The following is a 27,111-nucleotide window of genomic DNA, read 5'->3' as shown; positions in this document are numbered from 1 at the left end:
TTTCTATTGTGAAGAAGGAGGGAGATTTTCCCACACTGGGTAGTAATGGCTCCACTCAAGACTAAATTGTATAATTTTTGAATTTTTTTACAGTGAAACAATCATGTTTCTTCATGAAATATTTCATCAAGGACTGAAGGCAAGGATAGCAAACTGGCCTACTTTAATTTTAGGTAAGTGCATGCTTTAGAGATACAAGATTTTCTCTTAATATGGTTACAATTAGAGTAAAATAACTTTAACATCATTCAGCTGAAGCTGTTGCATTTTCCTGTTGACCTATGAGCTTCTTTAATTTATTGGGATTTTGTCAAATTGGCCTTTGGGCCCTGTCCTAATAGTTACCTTTCTCCTGGCCTATCATAGTTATTTGGGGCTAGAGTTAGGCTGTGTTTCCCCGGGGGTGGGGGTACAGTCTTTCAGATCCGTCATTCAGGCATCTGCTCTAGGGCCCCATGCATGTGTGACACCTGGTCCTGGGAGCCACTCTCTGCCATTCCCATGGAGTGAACACAGCCAGTCCACCCTCCCCCCATTCCTTAGATAAATTACTGAGCACCAGAAGAAACTGTCATGTTTACTTCTTCTTTACAGCTGATCTGTTTGATATTTTGCTACCCATGCTGAACATTTATCAAGAATTTGTGCGTAATCACCAGTACAGTCTCCAAGTGCTTGCCAATTGTAAGCAAAACAGAGATTTTGACAAACTCTTAAAACAGTATGAAGCCAACCCTGCCTGCGAGGGGAGGATGCTGGAAACATTCTTGACCTATCCAATGTTTCAGGTAAGTCATCTGGGATGTATTTTTTAGGTCATCGGTTCCAGCTTGATGTTTCTGATACCTGGTGTGACCAGAGTGAGATGTGCAGGGATCCCTTGTGAGGAATTATGGCACCTATATATCATTTGTCATCTTGAGTTTGAGAGATCAACAAATTTATGCCACACATTCTTTCGTTTCAGCATATGTAAGAAAACCAGGCATTTTTGAGACAATTAAATAAAAAAATGATTTTTTGATTAGCAGCACAATTTTCCCTTTACAGAAAGATTCCACACAGACCTTTTCTGTGAAGTCTCCTCCTCCAGCATGTTTAAAAATATTATTAGGTTTACAGAAATAGGATGCTGTGCAAATGTTCCAGTATATGCTGGTTGCATAAAAGTTCCTAAGGAATGGAGTGGAATGCTGGGAAAATCTTTGTTTTTGTTGTGATTACTGTTGAGTCTCCCTTGGCTGGAGCTCTGGAGAGCAAAAGGAGGACCTCCCCAGTCACGGAAGCTGTGGAGACAGGAGTCAGAGGCACTGGCTGGACCTGGGGACACTTGGCCCCCGTCAGGATGCTGCAGGGAGGCTGGGGCTTGTCATGACATTCACTCTGTAAGAGCAGAGCAAAGCAAGGGATCAAGTACACTTGTGTTCTTTCCTACATCTAGGGTTTTACCATTAAGAGCTCTTGAGTGAGAACTGCAGAGGCCAAAATGTGAATTGAAGCACATGTTCTTTTGAAAAGTGTTGATTCTGTTCTTTTGGAAAAGCATCGAGTGTTCCCATTGTGGAATTTATGGGGCTTCTGGCCAGCCCTCTAGATTGTCATGTGGTAAACTGATTCTCCTAATCACGTGTGTTAGGGTTTCTGTGGAGAACTTTGTCTCCCTGGACAGGCATGTCTGACCCCAGCCCATCATTTTATAGCCTCAGAAAGAAATGTTGCTCTGGTTTGTAATTGTTTATCTTAACGTTTGTCAATCCTGCTTGAAATTCTGGAAGTCACCATAGAAGATTTTTAAAAACCAAAAGGATGCATCTGAAACAACTTAAGTATAGTGAAACTTTATAATATTATTGTGGTTTTTTCATGGAACTAAATTGTTTGAACCCTTCGCCTCTCTGAGGAAATATTTGTAAAATATTTCACAAGGAAAACTTCAAAGCAAAAAAAGGCTTTTATTTTTGATAACCTGATACAAAATTGTAATTTAAGATTTTATTTATAGTGAAACAGGTTTTGTATACTGCAGTGTTCTTCTGAGATTCTATTGGAATCTTTGGCAGTTATCTCTAGCTGATGATTAAAATATCCTAAATTGTATCTTCAACTTCAACTTCAACTCAGGTGAATATACAAAGGTAGAGTTGTGAAAGACACACAGGACATTCAGAGAGGTTCCTAGCTCCCTTTTTCACAGCGTACTGATATCTTTCCAAGTGCTATTACATCCCCCTGATGTGACTCTGTCAATGTTCTAAGATTCCACCACCCTTCCCTCCCTCCCCCTGGCATTTAAGCCCAATAACAATGACTTGGCATTTTGATTGACCCCGAGGAATCCCCATAATGTCAGAAAAAGACCACTGGACTAGAAATCTTTAGGAGACTTGGATGTCTTGCTCCCCCTTCAGTCATATTGAACCAGTCTAAATCTCCATTTCTTAAACTCAAAATTGAGGGAACAGAGCTCTGATTGTCTCCCAGAGCATTAGCTCGCAGACTCTGTGATCCAACACAGACTAGACTGGTTCTGAAAGTTTGGGTTGGATCACTGTGTGGTGATGCCAAGAGCCTGGTAGTAGTCTGGCACCACCCCACCTCCACCAAGACAGTGGTGGCCCTACAGCCTGGAACTGAGCTAACAGGTCAGATGTTGAGATTTTCCGGCTTTTTTCACACCAGGGTCACCAAAGATCTCAGCTTGTGAGAGCCATCATTCTGGGAAAAGCCTTCAACTTAAAGAATGTAGCCAGAATTGGTCCAACTGCAAGAAATGTACAAACTGAAAGAGCACTGTCTTGCGCTGTTTATTTGCTTCCCCATAACAGTTTTGCTGCCGTATAACTATTCTGAATAGACCAAGAGGGGAAATCATCAGAGTTTGCTGCCCACGGGCCTCATTCTCCTCGGTGTCTCTCCTCTGTCTTGTTCTGTTGGCGTCTCTCCCTCTTGCCCTCTCTTTGGAGTGACCATGTGGAACACTGTGGGGAACTGCCCTTTCTAGATGCTTGAAGACTTTTCTTACAAGGTCCATTTCCATTCTATTCTTCTTGTTGCTTTTTGGTGCTTTCTGTAATGAGGTGAAATAGTCATGAAGGCCTTTGCTCCCTCATGTGATCCAGGGGTATCCAATCCCCTCAGCACGCATATCAGCAAATGTTCTTCTGCCTTGCTCCACTGTAGGCTGACACCTGGGGGATGAGGTTGGGGTGCTGCACATTTTTGTTGTTTAACAACAACGGATGCCGTGACCCTAGTTCATAGCACCAAGGAGCCTCTGCCCAGACTTATTTTGGAGCCTAGATATAGGGGCAGGAGTGGGGGCAGAGAGAGAAGGAGAGGCGATTGGTGACGTTTTGCCTGTGTATGTGTAGAAAAATGTTGTGTTCTACTTCATTCTGTGCTCTTCGTCAAGTAAGTCAATTGCTGCTGTTAAGGAACTATGTTGAATTACGGAAACATGGAGGCATTGTAGAACTTAAATGATGCAGAGAATTTACCCTCAAGTGAACTGTCAGACAAGTAAGTCCAAGTGTTGCCAAGAAATTTGTTATGGAAAATAATGTAGTCATTAACATAATGTTTATTTAGCAAAGACAGTGGCTTGGGTGGTACTGTTTCACTGGGCTCCAGCTGCTCATAAGGCCATAGGAGAGCTGATCATGAAATGCTTCTGACAAGAACAGCACTGTTAGATGGTCTCCAGAAAGTAGCCACCTATTTACTGTAACTGAAGAGCAAGCTAATTAATGTTAATAAATTGACAGGTATTGTTCCATAATTGAAAGCAGAATTATGATTCATCTAGACAGTACTTTCAATGATTCTTGGGTTTTTTTGGGAACAGATTTATAATAAGCTCTTGAATATACAGATGAGCTCTTCAGAGAGCCGTCCACTTGGTCTGCTTTTTGGAAGTTTCAGGCTTGTTTATTCCTCCAACTAGAAATTGGAAAAGGCCAGTTACTGAATTTCAAATCCATCCTCTTGAATCTTAGCCAAGGGGCTCTCTAAAATAGATTTAATTAATGGGGGAGGATGTTGAAGCTATCGACTAAACTTGACTAAACTTAGTTTCGTAGGTTTTCAGTGCATTATAAGTAGTCAGGCTTTTTGTTATGAAAAACTGAGCACATTAGCTGTTGATTGCCTTGATTTTCTTGTAGAACTACTAACTTAGAGGCAAACTTTTATCAATCTTGGGATTATGCAAAAGAGATATTTGAAAGCATCCTTATCCCAAGAGCCTTGGCCAAGTGGGACTTCCCTACAGGCTGATTTAGTGAGAAGTTTCTGGGATGGAGAGAGGCAGAAAGCATCCTGCATCCTTCCTTCAAAGGGAGGGGTCTCCTGTGCCCCACCCTCCTATGGCTAAGAAGTCTATACACTGCCAAAACTTTGACTTGATGACATTCTCTAGGAGAGATTCCAGAATAGGGGCTTCAGATGGACGTCTGTGCTGGTGGTTGTGCCCTCTGTGCCTCGTGTATAAATGTGGACACTCAGTGAATATTAGTAAATAACCCAATGAAGACCACCACCTGCACGAGAGTAAAAGTAGATCTGTGGATATAGAGCCACTAACGCCTCTGGTCAGAATGGAAGGGGCTACCCCACAGGCCCTGGGAAGCTGTTTTCTTTTCTTCGTTCTCAGAGATCCTTTCAAGTGCTGAGTGAGAGAGACCCCAGTTCCACAGAAGAGACACACTGGGCTAGTGCACTGGTCAGAGCTGGGCTCAGGGTTGGCTCTGTTGTTTACTATGAGGCCACCTTGGGCAAGTTACCGAACCTCTCTACACTTTGTTTTCTTCTTTGTAAAACAGGGAATAATCCTGTGTTTCTGGAGGACTTGATGCATGTACAAACCTTGAGCACCCGATCTGACCCACAGCGGGCAGTGTTATGGTAGCTATTTATTGTTCACATATGTTACTATTTACATTAAACTCATTGCTCCTGCTTTCTAAAAAAATTTAGTTTCTAATCCAGTAAAAGAATAAATATGTTGAATCACTATAATTTGAGTTAAATCTCTACTGTGGTCTATTAAAACCTTCATGGGATTCGTGGAGTTTCTGCCTTTCATGGAATTCAGATAGCCTGTTCATAAACAAAAGTACAAGTAAGTAATCTAATTCAATAATACTTTTTACTGCTGGAAGGATGAATTGAGGTAAAGCGGGATCAGAGTTTAACAAGGGTGAATGTATCTTCTTCTCCCATTTTAATCCTTAAAGAGAACATTGCAGCAGGAGTGTCAATTTTTTAAAAACATTGTAAAAAGGCAAATATACATAAAATACAGACTCAAATGAGTTGATGAGAGTTAAATCTGTTTCCCTATGAACCAATTTTCAAAAATTATGATGAAGAAATGTATGATTATATTTAAAAAATCTAAAGAAACAGTTGTTTCTTTGTAACATAATACTTTATTACTCTTTTTTTTTTTTTTTTTTTTTTTTTTTAATTAATTTTATTGGGGTGACAATTGTTAGTAAATTTACATAGATTTCAGGTGTACAATTCTGTATTACATCGTCTATAAATCCCATTGTGTGTTCACCACCCAGAGTCAGTTCTCTTTCATCACCATATATTTGATCCCCCTTACCCTCATCACCCTCCCCCCACCCCCTTACCCTCTGGTAACCACTAAATTATTGTCTGTGTCTATGAGTTTTTGTTTCTCATTTGTTTGTCTTGTTCTTTTTGGTTTATATACCACATATCAGTGAAATCATAGGGTTCTCTGCTTTTTCTGTCTGACTTATTTCACTTAGCATTATTTTCTCGAGATCCATCCATGTTGTCACAAATGCTCCTATATCATCTTTCCTTAACGCCGAATAGTATTCCATTGTGTATATGTACCACAACTTCTTTATCCATTCATCTATCGAAGGACATTTTGGTTGTTTCCATGTCTTGGCCACCGTAAACAAAGCTGCAATGAACATTGGCGTACACATGTCTCTATAGAGAAATGCTTTTATATTTTTGGGGTAGATACCCAGGAGAGCGATTGCTGGGTCATATGGTAATTCTATTCGTAATTTCTTGAGGAACCTCCACACTGCCTTCCATAGCGGCTGCACCAGTCTGCATTCCCACCAACAGTGTATGAGAGTTCCTTTTTCTCCACAGCCTCTCCAACACTTGTTACTATTTGTTTTGTTGATGAAAGCCATTCTGACTGGGGTGAGGTGATATCTCATTGTGGTTTTCATTTGCATTTCTCTGATGATTAGCGATGTTGAGCATTTTTTCATATGTCTATTTGCCATTTGTATATCCTCTTTGGAGAAATGTCTCTTTAGGTCTTCTGTCCATTTTTCAATTGGGTTGTTTGTTTTTTTGTTGTTGAGTTTCATGAGTTCCTTGTATATTTTGGATATTAGCCCCTTATCAGAGGAACTGTTTGCGAAAATCTTCTCCCATTCAGTTGGTTGCCTCATTATTTTGTCAATAGTTTCTTTTGCTGTGCAGAAGCTTTTCAGTTTCATATAATCCCATTTGTTTATTTTAGTTTTTACTTCCATTGCCTTTGGAGTCAAATTCATAAAATGCTCTTTGAACCCAAGGTCCATAAGTTTAGTACCTATGTTTTCTTCAATGCAGTTTATTGTGTCAGGTCTTATGCTTAAGTCTTTGATCCATTTTGAATTAATTTTGGTACATGGTGACAGATAGCAGTCCAGTTTCATTCTTTTGCACGTGGCTATCCAATTCTGCCAGCACCATTTATTGAAGAGGCTGTCTTTCCTCCATTGTATGTTTTTAGCTTCTTTGTCAAAAATTATCTGTCCATATTTATGTGGTTTTATTTCTGGGTTCTCAATTCTATTCCATTGGTCTATGTGTCTGTTTTTCCGCCAATACCAAGCTGTTTTGATTATTGTAGCCCTGTAGTACAAGGAAAAATCAGGGAGTGTGATACCTCCAGTATTGTTCTTTTTTTTAAATATTGCTTTGGCTATTCGGGGTCTTTTGTGGTTCCAAACAAATCTGAAGATTTTTTGTTCTATTTCTTTAAAAAATGCCATTGGGATTTTAATGGGGATTGCATTAAATCTGTATATGGCTTTGGGTAATATGGCCATTTTAACTATGTTGATTCTTCCAATCCATGAGCACGGAATGTCTTTCCATTTCTTTGTGTCTTCTTCAATTTCTTTCAAAAATGTCTTATAGTTTTCAGCATATAAATCCTTCACATCCTTGGTTAAGTTCATTCCTAGGTATTTTATTCTTTTTGCTGCAATTGCAAAAGGAATTGTTTTTTCTATCTCTTTTTCTGAGATTTCATTGTTGGTATATAGGAAAGCAATGGACTTTTGTACGTTGATTTTGTAGCCAGCAACTTTACTGTATTCATTGATTGTTTCTAATAGCTTTTTGGTGGAGTCTTTAGGGTTTTCTATATATAGCATCATGTCATCTGCAAAGAGTGACAATTTAACTTCTTCATTCCCAATTTGGATGCCTTTTATTTCTTTCTCTTGCCTGATAGCTCTGGCGAGGACTTCCAACACTATGTTGAAAAGCAGAGGTGATAGGGGACAACCTTGTCGTGTTCCTGAACGTAGAGCAAAGGGCTTCAGCTTTTCACCATTAATTATGAGATTAGCTGAGGGCTTGTCGTATATGGCCTTTATTATGTTGAGGTATTTTCCTTCTATACCAATTTTAGTAAGTGTTTTAATCATAAATGGATGTTGTATCTTATCAAATGCTTTTTCTGCATCAATTGATAGAATCATATGATTTTTGTCCTTTATTTTGTTTATGTGATGTATCACATTGATGGATTTGCGAATGTTGAACCATCCTTGTGCGCCGGGGATGAACCCCACTTGGTCGTGATGAATAATCTTTTTAATGCATTGTTGTATTCGATTTGCTAGAATTTTGTTTAGGATTTTAGCATCTGTATTCATCAGAGATATAGGTCTGTAGTTTTCTTTTTTTGTGTTGTCCTTACCAGGTTTTGGTATCAGGGTAATGTTGGCCTCATAAAATGAGTTAGGGAGTACTGACTCTTCTTCAATTTTTTGGAAGAGTTTGAGCAGGATTGGTATTAGATCCTCTTTGAAGGTTTGGTAGAATTCACTGGTGAAGCCATCTGGTCCAGGACTTTTGATTTTGGGAAGGTTTTTGATGACTGATTCAATTTCGTTACTGGTGATCGGCCTGTTAAGATTTTCCAGTTCTTCATGATTCAGCCTTGGAAGGCTATATGTTTCTAAGAACTTGTCCATTTCTTCTAAGTTATTAAATTTGGTGGCATATAGTCCTTCATAGTATTCTTGGATAATCCTTTGTATTTCTGTGGTGTCCGTGATAACTTCCCCTTTTTCATTTCTGATTTTGTTAATTAGTGTCTTCTCTCTTTTTATCTTAGTGAGTCTAGCCAAGGGTTTGTCGATTTTGTTAATCTTTTCAAAGAACCAGCTTTTTGTCACATTAATTTTTTCTATTGTCTTTTTGTTCTCTAGTTCATTTAGTTCTGCTCTGATTTTTGTTATTTCCTTTCTTCTGCTGACCTTGGGTTTCGCTTGTTCTTCTTTTTCTAGTTTTTTAAGGTGTAACATGAGATTATTTATTTGGGATTTTTCTTGTTTCTTGAGATAGGCCTGTAATGATATAAATTTCCCTCTTAAAACTGCTTTCGCGGCATCCCAAAAATTTTGGTAGGATGTATTTTCATTGTCATTTGTTTCTATGTATCTTTTGAGCTCTCCTCTAATTTCTTCTTTGACCCAGTCGTTCTTTAAAAGTATGTTGTTTAATCTCCATGTATTTGTGTTTTTTCCTGCTTTCTTTTTGCAGTTGATATCCAATTTCAAAGCTTTGTGATCAGAGAATATGCTTGGTATGATTTCAATCTTCTTAAATTTGCTGAGGCTGATTTTGTGTCCCAATATATGGTCTATCCTTGAGAATGTTCCATGTACACTAGAAAAGAATGTATAGTCTGATGTTTTAGGATGAAGTGCTCTATATATGTCAATTATGTCCAGTTCATCTAATGTGTCATTTAGGGCTGCGATTTCATTATTTATCTTCTGTTTGGATGATCTATCCATAGCTGTCAATGATGTATTTAAGTCCCCTAGTATAATTGTGTTTTGGTCAATTTCTCCCTTTAGTTCTGTTAGTAGTTGCTTGGTATATTTTGGTGCTCCCTGATTGGGGGCATAAATATTGATGACTGTTATGTCTTCTTGTTGTATAGTCCCCTTTACCATTATGAAATGTCCATCTTTGTCTCTTGTTATCTTTTTCACCCTGAAGTCTGTTTCATCGGAAATCATTATGGCAACACCTGATTTTCTCTGGGTACCATTTGCTTGGAGTGTCAATTTCCACCCTTTCACTTTGAGTCTATGCTTGTCCTTGTAGCTGAGATGTGTCTCTTGTAGGCAGCATATGGTTGGGTTTAGTTTTTTGATCCAATCTGCTACTCTGTGTCTCTTTATTGGTGAGTTCAGTCCATTTACATTTAGGGTGATTATTGATATGTGAGGATTTCCTGTCATTCTGTCTTTAGTTTTCTGGTAAGGCTGTATCTCCATTGTTTCTTTGCCTTTTTGTTGTTGTCTGTTATTTCTGTGTGGTGGTATTCTATGATGTTTCCCTCTGTTTCTTCTTTTATTACAGTATATATTTCAGATTTGGATGTTTTTTGAGTGGTTACCCTTGAGTTTATGTAAAAGAAAGTTTGATATTTAGAGTATTCCAGTTTCTTCAGTACGCTTACTTTCTCCATTCCCATATTCTGGTTCAGGCCTTTACGCTCCCCCTTTTTATGTTTCGGTTGCCACAAGTTGTCCCTGTTGATGGTGGTCTAATAGCCTCCTTTAGTATTTCTTGTAGTGCAGGTCGTGTATTAGAAAATTCCCTCAGCTTCTGGATGTCTGGAAAGGTCTTTATTCCTCCTTCATATCTAAAGGAGATCTTTGCTGGATATATTATTCTCGGCTCATGATTTCTCTCTTTCAATAGTTTGAATATTTGGTTCCATTCCCTCCTAGCTTGTAGAGTTTCTGCTGAAAAATCTGATGATAATCTAATGGGCTTTCCTTTGTAAGTTACCGTCTTCTTTTCCCTGGCTGCCTTGAGGATTCTTTCTTTGTCATTGATTTTAGACAGCTTCAATACAATGTGCCTTGGTGAAGGCCTGTTGGGATTGAGGTAATTAGGTGTTCTATTTGCTTCTTGGATTCGAGGATCCAGTTCTGTCCACAAGTTTGGGAAGTTCTCATCAACGATTTGTTTGAATATATTCTCTGTTCCCTTCCCTCTTTCTTCTCCTTCTGGTATGCCCATTATTCTTATATTGCTCTTTCTGATGGAGTCAGAAAGTTCTTGTAGAGTTCTTTCATTTCTTTTAAGTCTCAAGTCTCTTTCTTCTTCCCTCTGTGTAAATTCCAGGTTCCTATCTTCGATGTCACTGATTCTTTCCTCCATCTGGTCAACTCTACTACCTAAGCTGGATATTTTATTGTTAATTTCTTCTATTGAGTTCTTAATCTCCAGAAATTCTATTTGGTTCTTTTTCAAGATTTCAATCTCTTTTGTAAAATGCTCATGGTGTTCTTTGATTGTGTTTCTGAGTTCATTAAACTGCCTTTCTGTGTTTTCTTGCATCTCGTTCAGTTTTTTCAGAATTGCGATCTTGAATTCTCTGTCATTTAAATCACAAAGGTCCATATCTCTAAGTTCCTTTTCTGGAGAGTTTTCACTTTCTTTCTGAGCTATCTTGTTGCCTTGGTTATTCATGGCAATCACTGATTTACTATTTCTCTTCCTAGACATCTACAGGAGTGTCTTCTGCAACAGGTTGATAGGTATGCGAAGAGCTTTTGGAGTTCCAAAGCTCTTTCTGCACCAGATTCAGAGCCTGTTTGTTTCAGCAGTTCTGTTTACTCCTGCAGGGATCCGCCCAGATAGGTGGGGCTAGGGGCGGGGTGAGTTGTGAGAGGTGGCCCAGAGCAATGGCGGCGACCACCACCACAGCCAGTCCTGCATCCACAGCTACCTCCCCTTTGCCGGAACTAGTTGAGCTGCGAATCTGTGTCTGCGGTCCACAGTTCTCAGAGCAGCAAATATTCTGTCCTTTGATCCGACACTGCTACTTTATCGCTTCTAGCACCGGGCAGGTGGGGGCGGGGCGAGCTCTGGGAGGGTGGGGAGGGGGCGGCTAGTCTCCGTGCCTAAGGCTTCCGTTCTCCGCTCGGCAGTGAGGGCTTAAACCACCGATTTCAGCCCTCTTCCCTCAGTCTTTGCTCCGAGGTCTGCCGTGAGCGAGCGTTGGGTTCAGCCGTGCTATATGCTGCCCCCTCAGCCCTGTGGGCCGTAAGCGGAGCCCTAGCAGTCCAAGTCCTTCCCTCTCCCGCAGCGGCGGTAGTTCCCGGGCGCAGCGGGCTCCGAGCACTGAGCTAGGTCTGTGTCCTGCGCCCGCGCGGCTCCGTCTCCGCACGTCTCCTCTCCCTCCTCCCCCGCTCGCGCGATTCACCCACCTGGAGGTGAATTCAGTAGTCGGCCTCTTCGTCTTCCCTGTCTGCTGTGCAAGGAGTCCTTTGTGGAGTTATTGTTGTCCGATTCGTTGTAAATTCCAGGGGAGCGTTACAGAGGCTCACCTCACGCCGCCATTTTTCTCCTTCTTGCCTTTATTACTCTTTTTATATGTTCTTGGTGAAGTGTGTGTGTGTGTGTGTGTGTGTGTGCGCGCGCGCGCGCGCGCGCACGCGCGTGTGTGTGTGTGTATGACGTTTGAAGCGTAGTGTAGTTTGAATCTCTTTCTTTCTTTTTTTTTAAATTAAATTTATTGGGGTGACAATTGTTATTGAATCTATTTCTTATAAAATAGAATTGTAAAACAAAACTGCCAGAGGAGAGATGAGCTCCCCGGACGTGATGCCGGCACACCAGGGAACGTCAGGGTGTTACTCAGCCCAACCTCACGCTCACACTGGCCTTTGCATTTAGATTCCCAGGTACATCATTACGCTGCACGAGCTCCTAGCTCATACACCCCATGAGCATGTGGAGAGGAAAAGTCTGGAGTTTGCTAAATCGAAACTTGAGGAACTGTCCAGGTATGTGGAGAATTTATAATAAAGGCTTGATATGGGAAAATGCAAGTTAGTAGTCCGTGTGTCCATGGTGTGAGAGGCAAGACACAATCCAGCTTCTTAGATTCACCTGAAAGTTTAATGCTAGTTCGTGAGATTGGGTGTATTCTGGTTTAAGTTTGAGAATGTTCGCATTTCTTTCAGAGTAACAGAAAAATGATTTTTTTGTTGCATTTTTGTATTCATATTTGTCAAGAAGCTGGAGAATGTATATTTTGGATTTATCAGTGACTTCTCAGTGTTTCAGGCAGTTATTTATATCTGTGTTTCCTTAGCTTCTATGGAATAAATAGTGCAAAGGTCTCTGGCTTACTCTGCTTCTAAGAAAGGGCATCCTAATTTCAATGAAGGGAGCTGTTCGTAATACGTTGCTTTCCTGTTGCATTTGCAAGCAGCATTCCTAGGATATTCATTGCTCACTGACCTAGTTGTCACTTAGAGTCATGATATACATTGGCCTTGCTTTGGGTCGTGACTTGCTGAAGCCTGGACATCCAGTCTGCTTCCCCCACAGCCCCAGTTACATTGATACAAGTTCCCAGGTGGAGCTCTTCTTTGATTACCTGCTAGGGCAATAGAAAATGTCTCTTACACTGATCCTGCCTGTGTTGTGTCTGACAGGATAATGCACGATGAAGTGAGTGACACTGAAAACATAAGGAAGAATCTTGCCATAGAAAGAATGATAGTAGAGGGCTGTGATATTTTGCTGGACACCAGCCAAACTTTCATCCGCCAAGGTAAGTCCATATTCGGCAGACCCAATTTTAGTGACCTCTGCTACTCCTGCCTCCTTGTCACTGGCAGATCCAGGAAAGCAGGCTTGATTTAGCTGTGTGATTACTGCTGTTCGTGCAGGACATCCCCATGGCCTTGCCGGAGGCTGGGGGTGCGGCCCACCTTTGTGCTGTTTCTTTTCAGGGGCCATGAAAAACAGCAACACAATAACAAACAGTAAGGCATGAGTGGGATAGTAAATTATATTCTGACTGTATGTAGATGACATTCTCTACAGCTCCAAGGAGGACAGATTGATCCGGCTGATTGGAATGTCAGTGCCAGCTGGTGATGACATTCAGGCAAAGGCCCAAGAGAAACTTGCATTACTCAAAGCCCTTTCACAGAGCAGTGGGGATAGTGTCCGAAGTGAAAACAGCTGTCTGTTGTTCCCATATTTCATCAGCATTTCTGGAGGCCCCACATGATATGATTTAGCTCGATTGGTAACTTCGGTTACCATGAAATGTCTCACTCTTGACCCTGTCACACTTTGGTAATGGTGAAGGTATCTTGTTTATGGGGTGTGCTTTGGAGTCATCACCCAGTAAATTAAGCTTTTGAAGCATCGAAAATATTTGTATCACAAGCTGTGGAGAAGCAGCAACGTAATGGTGTAAAACCTCCGTGGCTCTCAAACCAAAGTGGGGGAAGTAAGCCACATCCCAAGTTCTTTTTAAGGCCTTAGGCATTTAGGAGGGGAACATGCCCCATGGAATTGATTTCAGACAATATATTACACACATTTATGATTCCGAACTTGATGAGGAGTGGCACATAAATTTGGAACTGGTATTTTCCTTTAATGTAGTTTCTGTTTCTATTGTGCCAATATTAAAGATAACTTGCATTTCTGTTGCCTACCAAAATGTGTTGCTTAAAATATTTTGTGCCTCGTCAAAACTAGACCTTATCTGTGCTGTGCACATGAATTTGTGCACAGAATACTTAAAAAGCTTAACACATGTTGTTCTATTTTCTGTTATTTATTTACCAAGAGAGACATCACACATACGTTAAAGTTGGGAAGTATATTTTAGGAAATGAGACCTTTTCTCATTTTTAGCTTTCAACTTTAATTTTTCTTCAAGTATTAATGGAATATAATTCTAACAGTGGCAGTCCTGCCTAATTTCCGCTCTATTCCTCCACACCAACTGTGTTCCCCATCCTGGCTCCTGCCTTCCCAGCTGGCACTTGCCTGCCTCTGTGCCTTCCCATGTGCTGTCTGTCCCCAGCCTGGGGGCCAAGAATGCCCTGGTCTTTTTCGTTCATGCTTCTCGAAGGTCTGCTTTTCCTACCCAGGCTCAGGTCAGACACCTCTAAGGAGCCTTCTAACATTTCCCCTTCATCTTCCCGTCCTCTCTCCTCCAGTTAGAATGAATCTACCTTGCTCCTCATTGCCAAGGCATTTTGCTCGTAGTGTACGTATTTCGTCCTCTGGTGTATTACAGGCACATGTTTGCATGCCTATCTCTTCCAAGAGTTACAACTCCGAAGGACAATGTTGGTGAATTCTTGCTTGCCTAGTATGATGCCTTCCATGATGGATCCCTGGAAGATGGGCATTGGATTAAACTGAATTGCTTGTTGAATTGCAGTTTGCATTGTAAGGTGTCTTGTTTTGTGTTTTTCTTGTGTTTAGAATTTACTGAAAAAGACTAGTTGTTGAATTGAGCTTTATAAAATGTAAGAATGGAAACAAAAGTTTCAATTACTAGTATTCAATTTCTGAAAAGACTTTTGATTGAAAAGGATTGTTAGGCATACGTATTTAATATATTTCTACACTTAGGCTGTTTTGATCTAGGTTTGTTAAAAACATCTATAATGAAAAATGCCAGAAGTTTGAATATATTGAATGTCATATTTTTTTCTATTGTCCCAGGAGGAAAGTCAGTGACAAGCCACCTCTTTCTTTGATTTAAGTCCAAATGTTATTTATTGTTTGTTCTGTATCACATGTTTAAGGCACTCCTATCAGCTATTAATATGTCTGATGTAATTATTATATTGATGTTGATGCAGTGATTTGCCTTTCAGCAGTCTTTTTCTGTATTGTGTGGTTTGGTTAGTCTGTTTAAGAAATATTCAATAAATCTGGTTTTAAAAAAATCATACCTTACTCTGAAAGCAGAAAGAAATCCAATTACAGATAATTTGGAAAGTTTGAATTATTTTGGTTTGGTTGCTCCTATTATCGCTTTTACTAACTACCCTTAATGGGCTTTAAAACTCATTGAGGTGAGTTTTCCTTTTTTCATTCTTTTAAATTTTTAGGGATTCTATCTTTTATGCAATAGATTACAATTTATGTCTAATTTTGTGCTAGCATTTGTGTTATTTCCTTTTAGGGATGACATGAGGTCTGTTTCTGTGTGTGTGTGTGTGTGTGTGTGTGTGTGTGTGTGTTTATGTGCGTGCACATGTATGTATGCATATGTGCAAATATGTGCATGGTTTCAATTGTAAGTGAATTTTTATTCTGAGGAGTAGGACAAATAAGTCACCCAGCTTCTCTGAAAGGCCTCCTCTGAGTAGGGGCACCAGCTTCTCTTGAATGTCAGTCCACGGGAATTTAGTGATTGAAATAACAGAAATTTCATTATAAATTGATTCCAATTATTAGACAGTTGATGGCTAGGATGCAAAGTACTGTAGCTCTCGGTGGGCAGATAGTGTCATTTGTTTCCCCAAATCTATTCAAAGTTTGTTGACCAAATGTGTGAGTGTCTGAGGCAATAATAGGAAGACAGTACAGCTACATCACTGGGGGTCAAATGCTTCTCCTCCACTTTTTTGCTCTGTGATATTGGGCAATTTACTTAACTTCTCTTTGCCTCAGTTTCCTCTCCTTAAGTTGCAGTACCTTTCCTTTAGGGTTCTTGTGAAGATTAAATGAGCAAATGCTCGCAAAAGCATCTAAGATCCAAATTTTGGAATGAGTTTCTATTTTCAATAACATGATATATATATATATATATGTATATATATATAAATATTTATATATATTATTTATATACATAAATATATAAATACTTAGTTGAGGATAAAAGCACTGTAAATTGACATGTTGTACAAAACCCATTATGCAGAGTCAGTGTTGTCTGGAAATGTGAATCAGGAAATTAAATAAAGGTGACTGAATTTAGAGCAAAATGCATTGAGAATGAGGCATGGACATCTCTGGTACCTTCATCATTCCCATACTCAAAGCTGTGTATTTTCATTGTACCAGTGTCCTTTGAACATGTCACATGGGGTCTAGTAATAGTTACACCTTCTCAAATGCCTAACTCAATAACCCGGACATTGCGCTTCATTCTTTTCACTGCTGAGTGGAATTAAGAATAAGGGCATTACAGCATCAAAAAGACAAGAGATAACAAATGCTGACAAGGATGTGGAGGAAAGGGAACTCTTGTGCACTGTTGGTGGGAATGTAAATGGGTGCAGCCACTATGGAAAACATGGAGGTTCCTCAAAAAACTAAAATTGGAACTACCATATGATCCAGCAGTTCCACTTCTGGGATTATATCCAAAGGAAACCAAAACACTAACTTGAAAAAATATCTGCCTCTCATGTTCATAGCAGCATTATTTACAATAGCCAAGACATGGAAACAACCTAAGTGCTCACTGATGATGAATGAATAAAGACATCGTCACACACACACACACACACACACACACACACAATGGAGTATTATTCAGCCATAAAAAAATGACGAATCCTACCATTTTCAACAACATGGATGGACCTTGACTACATTATGTTAATAAGTCAGAGAGGAAGAGACAGATACTATATGATCTCACTTATATGTGGAATCTAAAAAACAAAACAAAACAAAACAAAAACCTATCAAACTCACAGAAAAACAGATCAGATTTGTGGTTACCTGAAGCGGGGTGGGGGAGAAGGAATTGGAGAAAGGTAGTCAAAAAGATACAAACTTCCACTTATAAGAGAAATAAGTACTAGGGATTTAGTGTACAGCATGATAACTATAATTAACAGTTGTATAACATATAGGAAAGTCATTAAGAGAGTAGATCAGAAGGTGAAATTTTTATTTCTTTTCTTGTACCTGTGAGATGATGGATGTTAATTACCCCTATTATGGTACTCATTTCATAATATACATAAATCAAACCATCACCTTAAACTTATACAATGATGTATGAGTATGTCAATTATTTCTCAGTAAAACTGGGGGGAAAAGGTAAAACTAAATAAACAAAGAAAAGAAAAGAATCAGGGCCTTAGCTGGTCTTGAATGCCACTCTGGGAATTTAGTGATGGAAATAAGTTTTGAAGGACTACATCATACCAATGGTCTGATAGGAATTACTAATTTGATACTAGCTATTTCTCTAATTTGCCTTAACTAGAGCGGAATCTTTAAGTCTCATGGTTGTGTTAAACATCATGTTAAACATAAGATGAAATGTGAAAAAAATCCACTTAACATGTTTTTTGCAATATAATTATTTTATAAACCAAACAATAGTATTGAAATTGTTCACTTTTAATTCAGCTGTATAGATTTCTCGACATACCTAAAATACATAATCTCCTAGTTGGATATGAGGTGAACAGTTATAGATTAAACATGTTAGTGTGTGGTTGCCAAGGAAATATTTATTTTTTACCTCAAAGCTGAAATTTACAGTATTTACTAATATATGAGTGAACAGTATATTCTATAATTTCTGATTTACAAAATAAATGCTAGGAGCATTTACCAATGAACATATTATTATTAAGTTTTCATAGCCTTGGTAATAGTATTTCTGAAAATGACTCCCAAACCTTCTTGTCCACCAAAATTTCTGTCTAAGCCCCAGGTTTTCACTCTACCCTAACCAATCTGCCTGGGTGACTGCCGACCACCCATGTCAAAGCTGGAACTTACGGCCTTTTCCCATCCCTTCCCTTTACAAGTTTCAGTTGTTATGTTGCTGAATCCACTGCTGTCTCCTGACCATGCCACCCTGAGAGGCTAACCACTGAGCGCTGTTTAGCCTCTCAGGCCTCAGTTTCCCCTTCTGTGAGATAAAGGGGATGATCCGGTTCCGCTGAAAGATCTCCTTTGGCTTTAATTCTACCACGTGAGTCCCATGAGTATAATTCTTCTGCTGCTATTATCTGCTCATCTCCTTCTGTAAGCATTCTACCTTGAGCTCTCCCCATCCCTCCTTCAGTCTTCAAGTCTAATTACTTGTAGCTTGTGTTCTCTGCCAATTTGCTCCCACCTACCTCACCTCCCTCATTCACTTTCCTCTTGCCAGTTCCCTTCAGTGCAATCAAGCCTTCTCCTGCCCTCTGTTCTCAAATCCCACGCCCGCCCCCAGAACTACTTCCATGCTGTTCTCTAGGCCCCCAATAGCTGCCTAGTCTCTTCGTCAAGCAGTGCCACCTAACACCTAAATAGATGGAATCTGGGCGTGGAAGCTTGGGTCCTTTACCATCCTGTACACCTTTAAATCTCTGTAAAAAACAGATACTATTTGGAATATTCATATGTTAATATGAATGTTTTGTGATCCACAATCATAGTTTTACTATTTTATGTATATGAAGAACTTTAGTGGGTTTTTTTCCACTTATAGAAATAATCTGTGCTCATTAAAAAAAAAAAAAAAAGAAATCAGGAAACCCAGAAAATATATGAAGAGGCAAAAAAAAGCTGCCTGCAATCCTGCAATCTCACCTCTTAGTGATGACGACTGTTAAATATTTAAGCATTCAGTATGCATTTAATGGTTCTTAAGAGTCTGATATGAGCCTTTGCAAGGCTGCATTTGGGGTAAATGGTGGAATAAACAAATACCGTGTAGTAGAAATAATACTGGCTCAGGCCATTTCAGAAGCCAGGGGCAAGGCATTTGCAAGAATCTTTTTAGTACTTTTTGTTGTGATATTTAACTTAGACTGTAATTTTATTTTGGGGGTGAGGGAGGTGATTGTTAGGGTGAAGTTATGCAGAGCTTTTCACATTGAATGGAAGGCAGTTTTGCTCACAGGAATGCCCTGGGTATATGGTTTCCTTTCCATTTAGATTCCACAAAGAATTTTTATCACATATAATTTAAACGTAATGTGAAATAGCTACCCTTTAAAAATAGTCTGTAATTAAATTGCATTGAATTCTATAACTTGTATATTTCTATGATACACACGTATGACACATTCTATTTTTTAAATACAAAGTAAACTCTATTAATATGCTATTTATGTACCTTCAGTGCTTTGGGAAGAATAAATTCTATTTGCTTTTTATTATGTTATTACCATATGTAATTACATGACATGTACTTTATTTTAAGTAAATAAATTGATTGAGATCAGATCACCAAGGACAGATGACAAAAGTGCCTCATTCTTTGTATTCCATTTTGCTTTCTTTCAAACTTAATTTCTAGCTTATAGATGAATAATCAAGCCTAAAGTGTTTTATAAAAATAGTAGGAGTTAATGTGACCCTCAAAACAGAATGCATTGTTACTTCTGCTGAGAGGGTAGGGGGTTACTTGTCCCAATGGCACATTTCATCAATCCCTGGTATCTTGGGAAACAGCCCTGGTGTTTATTGCATCAGGAATGGCTCTCACTTGACAGAATTTTAATTGCTGTGTATTCTTCACCTTTGTAATCACCAGGTTCTCTTATTCAAGTACCTTCTGTTGAGAAGGGGAAACTTAGTAAAGTTCGCCTGGGTTCATTGTCTTTGAAAAAGGAAGGAGAAAGACAATGCTTTTTATTTACAAAGCACTTTTTAATTTGTACAAGAAGTTCAGGAGGAAAGCTGCATCTGCTCAAGGTACTGGTGTTACGTGGCTATTCCATTTATGTTTCACGCACTTAAGAAGCATCGAGGTTAATTTAATAATGACTTCCCCATGCTTGGTATCGTAAAACATTGTCACAATTGAATAACGAGGTAATGTACAGTTACTAATCCTGGCATTTACTTTGTTGTCACTTGGATCCAAAGTTATAGATAATTAAGTGTGTATTACCATAAAGAAGTGCAATTAAAATCATAATCTGGATAAAACTATTACTAGTTGATGACTGCTGAGCTACAAAAATCTTATCAAATTACTATAGTGCGCTGTTGCACTATTTGCTAAATGCTATTTTATCTTGCTCTATACCAGGAGTCAGCAAACGATGGCCCATTGTTTGATGCCTGTTCTTGTTAATAAAGTTGTATTAGAACACAGCTATGGTCATTTGTTTACATTTTGTTTGTGGCTGCTTTCATGCTTTTTAAAATGGCAGATTTGAGAAGTTGAGATGGAAATCATATGGCTTTACCATCTGGCCCTTTACAGAAAAAGTTCATCTGTCTACCTTCTGTTATTTATTCCTAAAAATATTGTTCACCTCCATGATGATGGCTTTCTACTGCTTCAGCCACTTCCTGGTTGGTGAGCGCAGCCTTTTCAACCTTTGCTGAGCTGCATTCACTCTGAAGGGTCCCTTACATGCCATCTAGTCTCCCATAGACTGACTTCCTAAATTTTATAAACACTGGGAGTGACAGTGAGTTGGAAGAGAAGAATCATGAAGTTAAATGAGTTTAATTATTTTTACACATCTAAATTTAATTTTGGAATCTATAAAAAGTTCCTTACGGTGTAGAATTGCTATGCTTTTTTTTCTGTGGCAACTTGAGTATAAGATGTGCAAGTCAGAGTTTCCCAACCTATGCGAGGTTCTCAGCCTCTTAATGAAAAATTGGTTTGTTTCCAGACAGGTGGGGTTCTCTCTCTTATAGAGTGCACCTTGATTGAGGAGCCGGATGCAGGTGATGATGACTGTAAGTTACCTTCTATCACTTAGAATTATATTAGAATTTAAAGGTCCTGTGGTTTTTATTTGTTTAGCACTAAGAAGTGATGCTTAAAGAGGCAGTAGAGATTCTGAGAATAAACTTCCTGAAGTCATTTGTATATGAAAAAATTCTATTGAACCTTTTAACCTGTAAACCTTGTGAAACCATCTTTGGCAATTCACATTTTACTGCAGTTGTCTCGTGTTAGTAATTTTTCAGTGTCAGGCAGAGAAGAAAGGAATTGAATTAGAGCATTAGAACTCTGTAGGTTATGAAGATTTACAAAAAATGAAATAAGAAGGAGCAGGATCCTAGTCCTGAGTAACCTACTGACCTCAGGTTCTTCATCTGCGTATGAGCTTCAGAAAACCTCCTCAAGCTAGAGAAGTACCATATTGCTGAAATGAGATTCTGGACTTGAGCAGCAATTGTACTGTTTCCCTGAAAATAAGACCTACCCCGAAAATAAGCCCCAGTTAAGATCATCAGCCAGAGGGACTCATTTAATACGTTATGACGATGGTCCAGAAGAAGATGACATGACTGTATTTGAATAAATGTAGGTTGTTGTACATGAAAAACTAAGACATCCCCTGAAAATTCGCCCTAATACATCTTTGGGGGCAAAAATTAATATAAGACCCGGTCTTATTTTCGGGGAAACACGGTATTACTAGAACTACGTGAAAGCAGCGATCACTCATATTTTTGTATTCACATCTGATTGGTTTACGTGTGTTGAAGCCAAAGGTTCTGGGCACGTGTTTGGACACCTGGATTTTAAAATAGTGGTGGAGCCTCCAGATGCTGCCGCTTTCACTGTAGTCTTATTGGCACCTTCACGCCAGGAGAAAGCTGCCTGGACAAGCGACATAAGTCAGGTAAGCGAATGGCTTTTGCCATAAGTCTTTTTTTTCTTCTGCACATTAACTTTTGGGAGGGATTTTTAGAGTCAATTTATTTTTATTAAAAAATTACATCTACCGTGTTTCCCTGAAAATAAGACCTAGCTGGACAATCAGCTCTAATGCGTATTTTGGAGCAAAAATTAATATAAGACCTAGTCTTATTTTACTATAAGTCCGGGTCTTATATGACATGACATGACACCAGGTCTTATATTAATTTTTGCTCCAAAAGACACATTAGAGCTGATGGTCCGGCTAGGTCTTATTTTTGGGGGAGCACGGTAGTTGCTGTGGTCCCTATCATTGCCATTATGTATCTTGAGATGCTGGAATCATTTGTTGTTTGTTTTTATTTTTATGGTTAACATTTATGTGAAATGTAGTAATTGTATTTTAGTTACTGGGCATTTTTGTACAATCTGTAAGTATAAACACTAGTGTTGAACAGTATTAAAATCTCCGTTAGTAATAAGTTTTCCAGTGACCCCACTGGATGTTTTTTTGCTTATTTGTGTCTGAGGTAGAAAAATGGTGAGAAATACAAAAAGAGCTACGGTGAGAAATCACAAATTAAGGAGTTACATCAAATGAGAGATACTATCTGTAGTCTGAAAACTGAAAATGAGCTCCTGTATTTTATATAGAAAAAATAGGGAACAGACTTGCTTACTTTTCTTGATCAGCAATGTCCAGTTAGGGAATTGTTGCATTTATTCAGGATGTGGAAATATGTCAAAATTAGTCATGATTAGACTTGAGCATTCCAAATCCAAGCTCCATGTTAATTTTGGCTCCATTAGCTAATGTAGGAGAAAAATGTTCATGTGAGGGAAATATTAAACGAAGGCTTGATATTTATCTTCAAAGTTGTTAACTCAGTGAAGACTGGACAAACAGAAAGGGCATATACTGTAAATTCTATCACCCCTTTTTTTCTGAAGAGCTTATAGTAATTTATATATAAAACAGATAAAAATCTGAACTATATCATAGTTCTTTAGAGACTTAATTTTTTTCTGAGTGACTAAAATCTGAGGGAAAATAGAAAGTGAATAAATGTCAAAAATAATTATTTTTACATGTCAAAGAAATTTTGCAAACTTAGTCTTATTTGACCCTTGCAACAGTATTCTGATGGTAATGAGAAATATTAGTCCCATTTCACAGGTGAGAAACCTGAGGTTTGGAAGGCTAAGAATTTGTCCAAAGTTTCACAACTGTGTTGAGTCAGGACTCAGACCTAATCCAGGTCTTTTATCAGAACTCTAAACATCTTCTACAGGAATGCTGGATTTCCACTTATGTACTGCCATGACCGCTTTGATGGTGAATATTTGCATAATTACATCCTTGTGGTGGTGATTTATTAATACCTTCATTAACTCTATGCTGGATGAATGAATACTTCAGTCTTTGTAATGCATCTCTTACCTTACGAAATTCTGAATCATTCACTGATTCTATGAATGTTTATTGTGCAATCACCATGTACTGCCAGATATTGTGTAGGTACTAGGGATACAGTGATAGTCCCTGCTCCTAAGGAGACAGACAGGCTAGTAGAGAAGAAAGGGAAGTAAACAACTTAATGGAACAAGATTTTGTGAAGTGTTGTGAAGCCAAGGTAAGTAGGAAGAATGGGGAGAATAGGAGAAGGCAACGGTGTTTTTCTAGCTGCTTCTAGCTCCTAACTTATGATGTAACTGGGGCTCCTAAGACACATAGTTGACAAACAGCTTTAAGTGACCTTCCTAGGGCACCTGGTTAGGCATTGTTAAAAGAGAAAGAACCTTGGGGTACAGGAAAAATCCTATGCCTGGTCCTTTAAAGAAAGGTACTCCATGCTTTGCCTGGCACAAGCATCCGAGTGAGACTCTCTGCTTAGACTAACTACATCTCGCAGCACAAGTGTACAGCTTCCTCCTCCTCTCTGATTAGCCATGGCCATTATGTCAAATTGTATTAGATTATACCTACAGTTGAATCAGAGAAGGATGCTCAGAGAAAGTTTTATCTTTTTGAGTGACAGTATCATTGTGTGAAATTACTATGTTCAGTAGAACTTTGATATTGTGTAGCTGCGACATTTATGATTTCACTCATTTAACAAATATGTTTATGCAGTGATACTATATGCCAGTCACTGTTTAGGCACTTGTGATGTATCATGAACAAAAGAAGCAACTATAACAAAAAAATTCCCTGGCTTTGTCTAGCTTGCATTCTAGTATTGGAAAAACTGAACATGAATGGTAAACATTATAAAGAAGTATATACTATTTTATGTTAGAAGGTGATTGGGCAGGGGAAGAAGGATGGAGCTCCTGGAGGTAGGTGTGAGGCGGTACAGTTTTAAAAAGGTGGTCAGCTCATTCCGAAGAAGACAAGTAAACAAAAAATGCAGCAGGTGGTGGAAATAACACGGAGGTATGTTATGAAGGGACAGTCATCCGAAACAGAGGTAACAGCCATTGCAAAGACTCTAGAGCAGGAGGACACTGCATATTTTGAGTTATAGCCTGAAGGCCAGTGTGGCTGAAGTGGAATGTGAAAGGTGGAACATAGAAAATGAGGAAGTCATGTAAGTGGAGTTGTTAAGTAAGCAGTGAGATATAGAAGTTCAGTGTTTATGGCAGAGGTCCAGGTAGAAGACTTTATGCCATTTAGGTGGTATTTAAGGTTGTGAAATTATTGAGATTACCCAGGGAGTAACTGTAGATAGAAAAGAGAAAAGGGTTAGGGGTCAGGGGGAAGAGCAAAGTGAACTAAGAAGGAACCATCAGTGCAATCGGAGGACAACCAAGAAGGCATGGTGTCCTGAAATCAAGTGAAGAAAATGTATCGAGGAGGAGGGAGTGGTCATGTGCCAACCACTACTAAAGGCTGAGTACAGTAGTGAGTATTCTGAGATACTTAGTGATTTTTCTGATGTGGGGTTTGAATGGTGAGTGGTAAGGATGGAGTGTTGAACTATTGACTAAGCCTACCCTGCTGCCCAGCAGCCTGCATCTCAACTGGCTTTGTTGTCTGCTTAAAGCAGGAAACATTTTATGGGGGAAATTATGTGCTACACATACACGGATGGAATTTGTCAGGCTCCCAAGTGTATCCCTGGACATATTCATTATTAATAAGATGAGGCTACTAAATGCTTTAAGATATACCATTTAATATTTTATGTATATGTACAAATATATGGACACAAAATGGAACTAAAAATACACCCAACACCCAGCATACAAAGTACATTTTTATCCAAGTATTTTCCACAGATACCTGTATTAGAGTTATCTGAGGGTTCTTAAGATATGCAGCTTCTTCCACCTACATTCCAGACACCCCAAGATTTAACACGCTCCACAGACTACTTTTGTATAATTAAATTAGAGAACCTTTGCCCTGAAAATCAACTGTTTCTCTCTCTAAAACCTCCAGAATCTTGCCATAGAGAAGTCATTTTACAGTCTGGCTCTCAGTGTGTGTATGCATGCGTCACTTTTGCTTTTTTATCTCATTTACGTCTTTCTGTATTTCTGCGTATTTTTCATACTGGTATCTTCTAAGATAGTATATTTGTGTGTGTGTGTGTATATACACACACACACACATACACACATCTCTACATTAACTTACCACCTTTCTAGCTTTTTCTGAATAATGAGGCACGTCATACAGGCAGTTTCCCAGTTTTAGCATTAAGACATGCTATGGTGCTAAGCATCTTAGAGCAGGAATTTTTCCCTTCCCTTTCATCCTTGGCTGGTATGTCTTCCCCACAGTGGGTAAGGCTGGTACAGAGGGCCTGATCACTTTCATGATTTCATAATTCATAACTTGACAGACTGCCGAATGCTTCAAGAAGTATACAACTCATCATTTCACTACATCATCAGCAAAGTATCTATGCAGCTTTCCTCTAAGTCCTGCCAATGTTTCATTTTGTCATATTCATCATATTTTCCTATTTAATGGAAAAATATTGCTTTTTAGTGGTTTTAAACGTGCACTTCTGTAATTATCAATGAGATTAACATGTTCCACTATTTCTATTTCTTGTCAGTTCATGCCAGATGGATGTTTATTCATTTCAGCTATCTGTACAGACCAGGGAAATGAACACTTTCTTTCAATTCATATTATGAATATGTTCTCCGTTATTTCGTCTTTTTATGTTTTTACTCGTTATTTTGCTAAATCTGAATCTTGTTTTGATTTGATTAGAAGTCACCTTGCTAAGGTACTGTACCATGTTACACTAGGCACACATGGCTCTTATTTAAGATAATAAAGTCTGTTCCTGAGTGGAAACGATGTGTTTCACATAAAGCACTCTCTGCAAAAATTAAACCTTTTGGCCTTGCCAGGCCTCTGTCTTTGAAGCTATAATTTTTAGAAGTAACAATTCCTTGAATGATTAATTATACTTTTCGCTACATCAGTAAGGTCATTATTAACTATTGGCTCCTCCAACAAAATGTGAAGTGGCTAATGGTCTTGACCAATAATTCTTCCCTTTTTCTTCTATTTATAGGGACAATTTTGAGGCTGAAGATTTGACCATTCATTTCAATATTGTGCATTCATTGGTGCTTGTCTTACTGTCATGCATAATGGTGTATTAAACAGATTTTTCTATAATTATGGGTATTAACTAAAACGCAGAATTAAAATTCACCTCTGGGCTTCTTGGTTTGGGCAGATGTGTCAAAATATAGACCTTGTACAGACAAATTTGTAGCATGCTGCTGACATACTTTATTCCTTAAAATAGCTCCCCTGGAATCAATAGGGAATTTTCTATTTTAACATAAAAAAGTGAATTAAAAGAGAAAAGTTGAATCTTAACTTCCTTCCTACTTAGAAGTATGAAGAAGGTAAAAAGCATGGTGACAACAGTAGACCACTGACATTTGAATAGGCATTGCCTGAACTAAAACCCTCAAAGTACCCTGCTGGAAGAGTTATTTTCAACATTTTTCCAAGGACCAGCTGCATCAAAATTACCTGGGGCTTTTGTGAACATGCATATTCCCAGACCCAACCCTAGTCGGACTCAAGGTCATCACAAACTGAACTAGAATATCCATGGCTTTTGTTATCCTAGTAATTTCAAGGTTTACTATAGTTCATATAAATTTAATCTGTCCTTAAAGCTATGTCACACCTTGTTTATTTTCATGTATTTCTTATTGAATGAGTGAACTGAAATTGTTTTCCGTTGGAGCTCAAACTCTTCTCCCCAACACAACCAAGATACATGCATGTATGATCATGAGTATACACCACGCCTTCTAACATAAATATATTCATACACACATTCATATACAGGTATCCCTTGCTTCTCAGAAGTTCAGGTAACATCGCTTTGCTTTTACAAAAGACCTATATCATTTCCAGGTGCTGTAGTTTGAGGAAATTCATTGAAGGGAACTTTAAAGTA

At 38.7% G+C, this 27,111-nt stretch overlaps 1 protein-coding gene across 7 annotated transcripts in view; it reads left to right on the top strand.

Annotated features, from left to right (window-relative positions):
* The window catches only part of RASGRF2 (Ras protein specific guanine nucleotide releasing factor 2), a 230,559-nt gene that overhangs the window by 106,330 nt on the left and 97,118 nt on the right, over window positions 1-27,111 (top strand). For all 7 annotated transcript variants that reach the window (XM_081052886.1, XM_081052889.1, XM_081052888.1 and 4 more), the window contains exons 6-12: window positions 94-173; window positions 595-788; window positions 11,992-12,101; window positions 12,759-12,877; window positions 19,583-19,743; window positions 20,682-20,748; window positions 21,508-21,644. In XM_081052886.1, coding sequence (XP_080909012.1) covers window positions 94-173; window positions 595-788; window positions 11,992-12,101; window positions 12,759-12,877; window positions 19,583-19,743; window positions 20,682-20,748; window positions 21,508-21,644 — 868 coding nt within the window. The remainder of the gene's footprint in view (window positions 1-93; window positions 174-594; window positions 789-11,991; window positions 12,102-12,758; window positions 12,878-19,582; window positions 19,744-20,681; window positions 20,749-21,507; window positions 21,645-27,111) is intronic.

This window comes from Rhinolophus hipposideros, assembly GCF_964194185.1.
Source record: "Rhinolophus hipposideros genome assembly, chromosome: 7".
Lineage (NCBI taxonomy): Eukaryota > Metazoa > Chordata > Mammalia > Chiroptera > Rhinolophidae > Rhinolophus > Rhinolophus hipposideros.
Note: the sequence above shows the minus strand (reverse complement) of the source record. Positions and strands in the feature narration are given on the sequence as shown.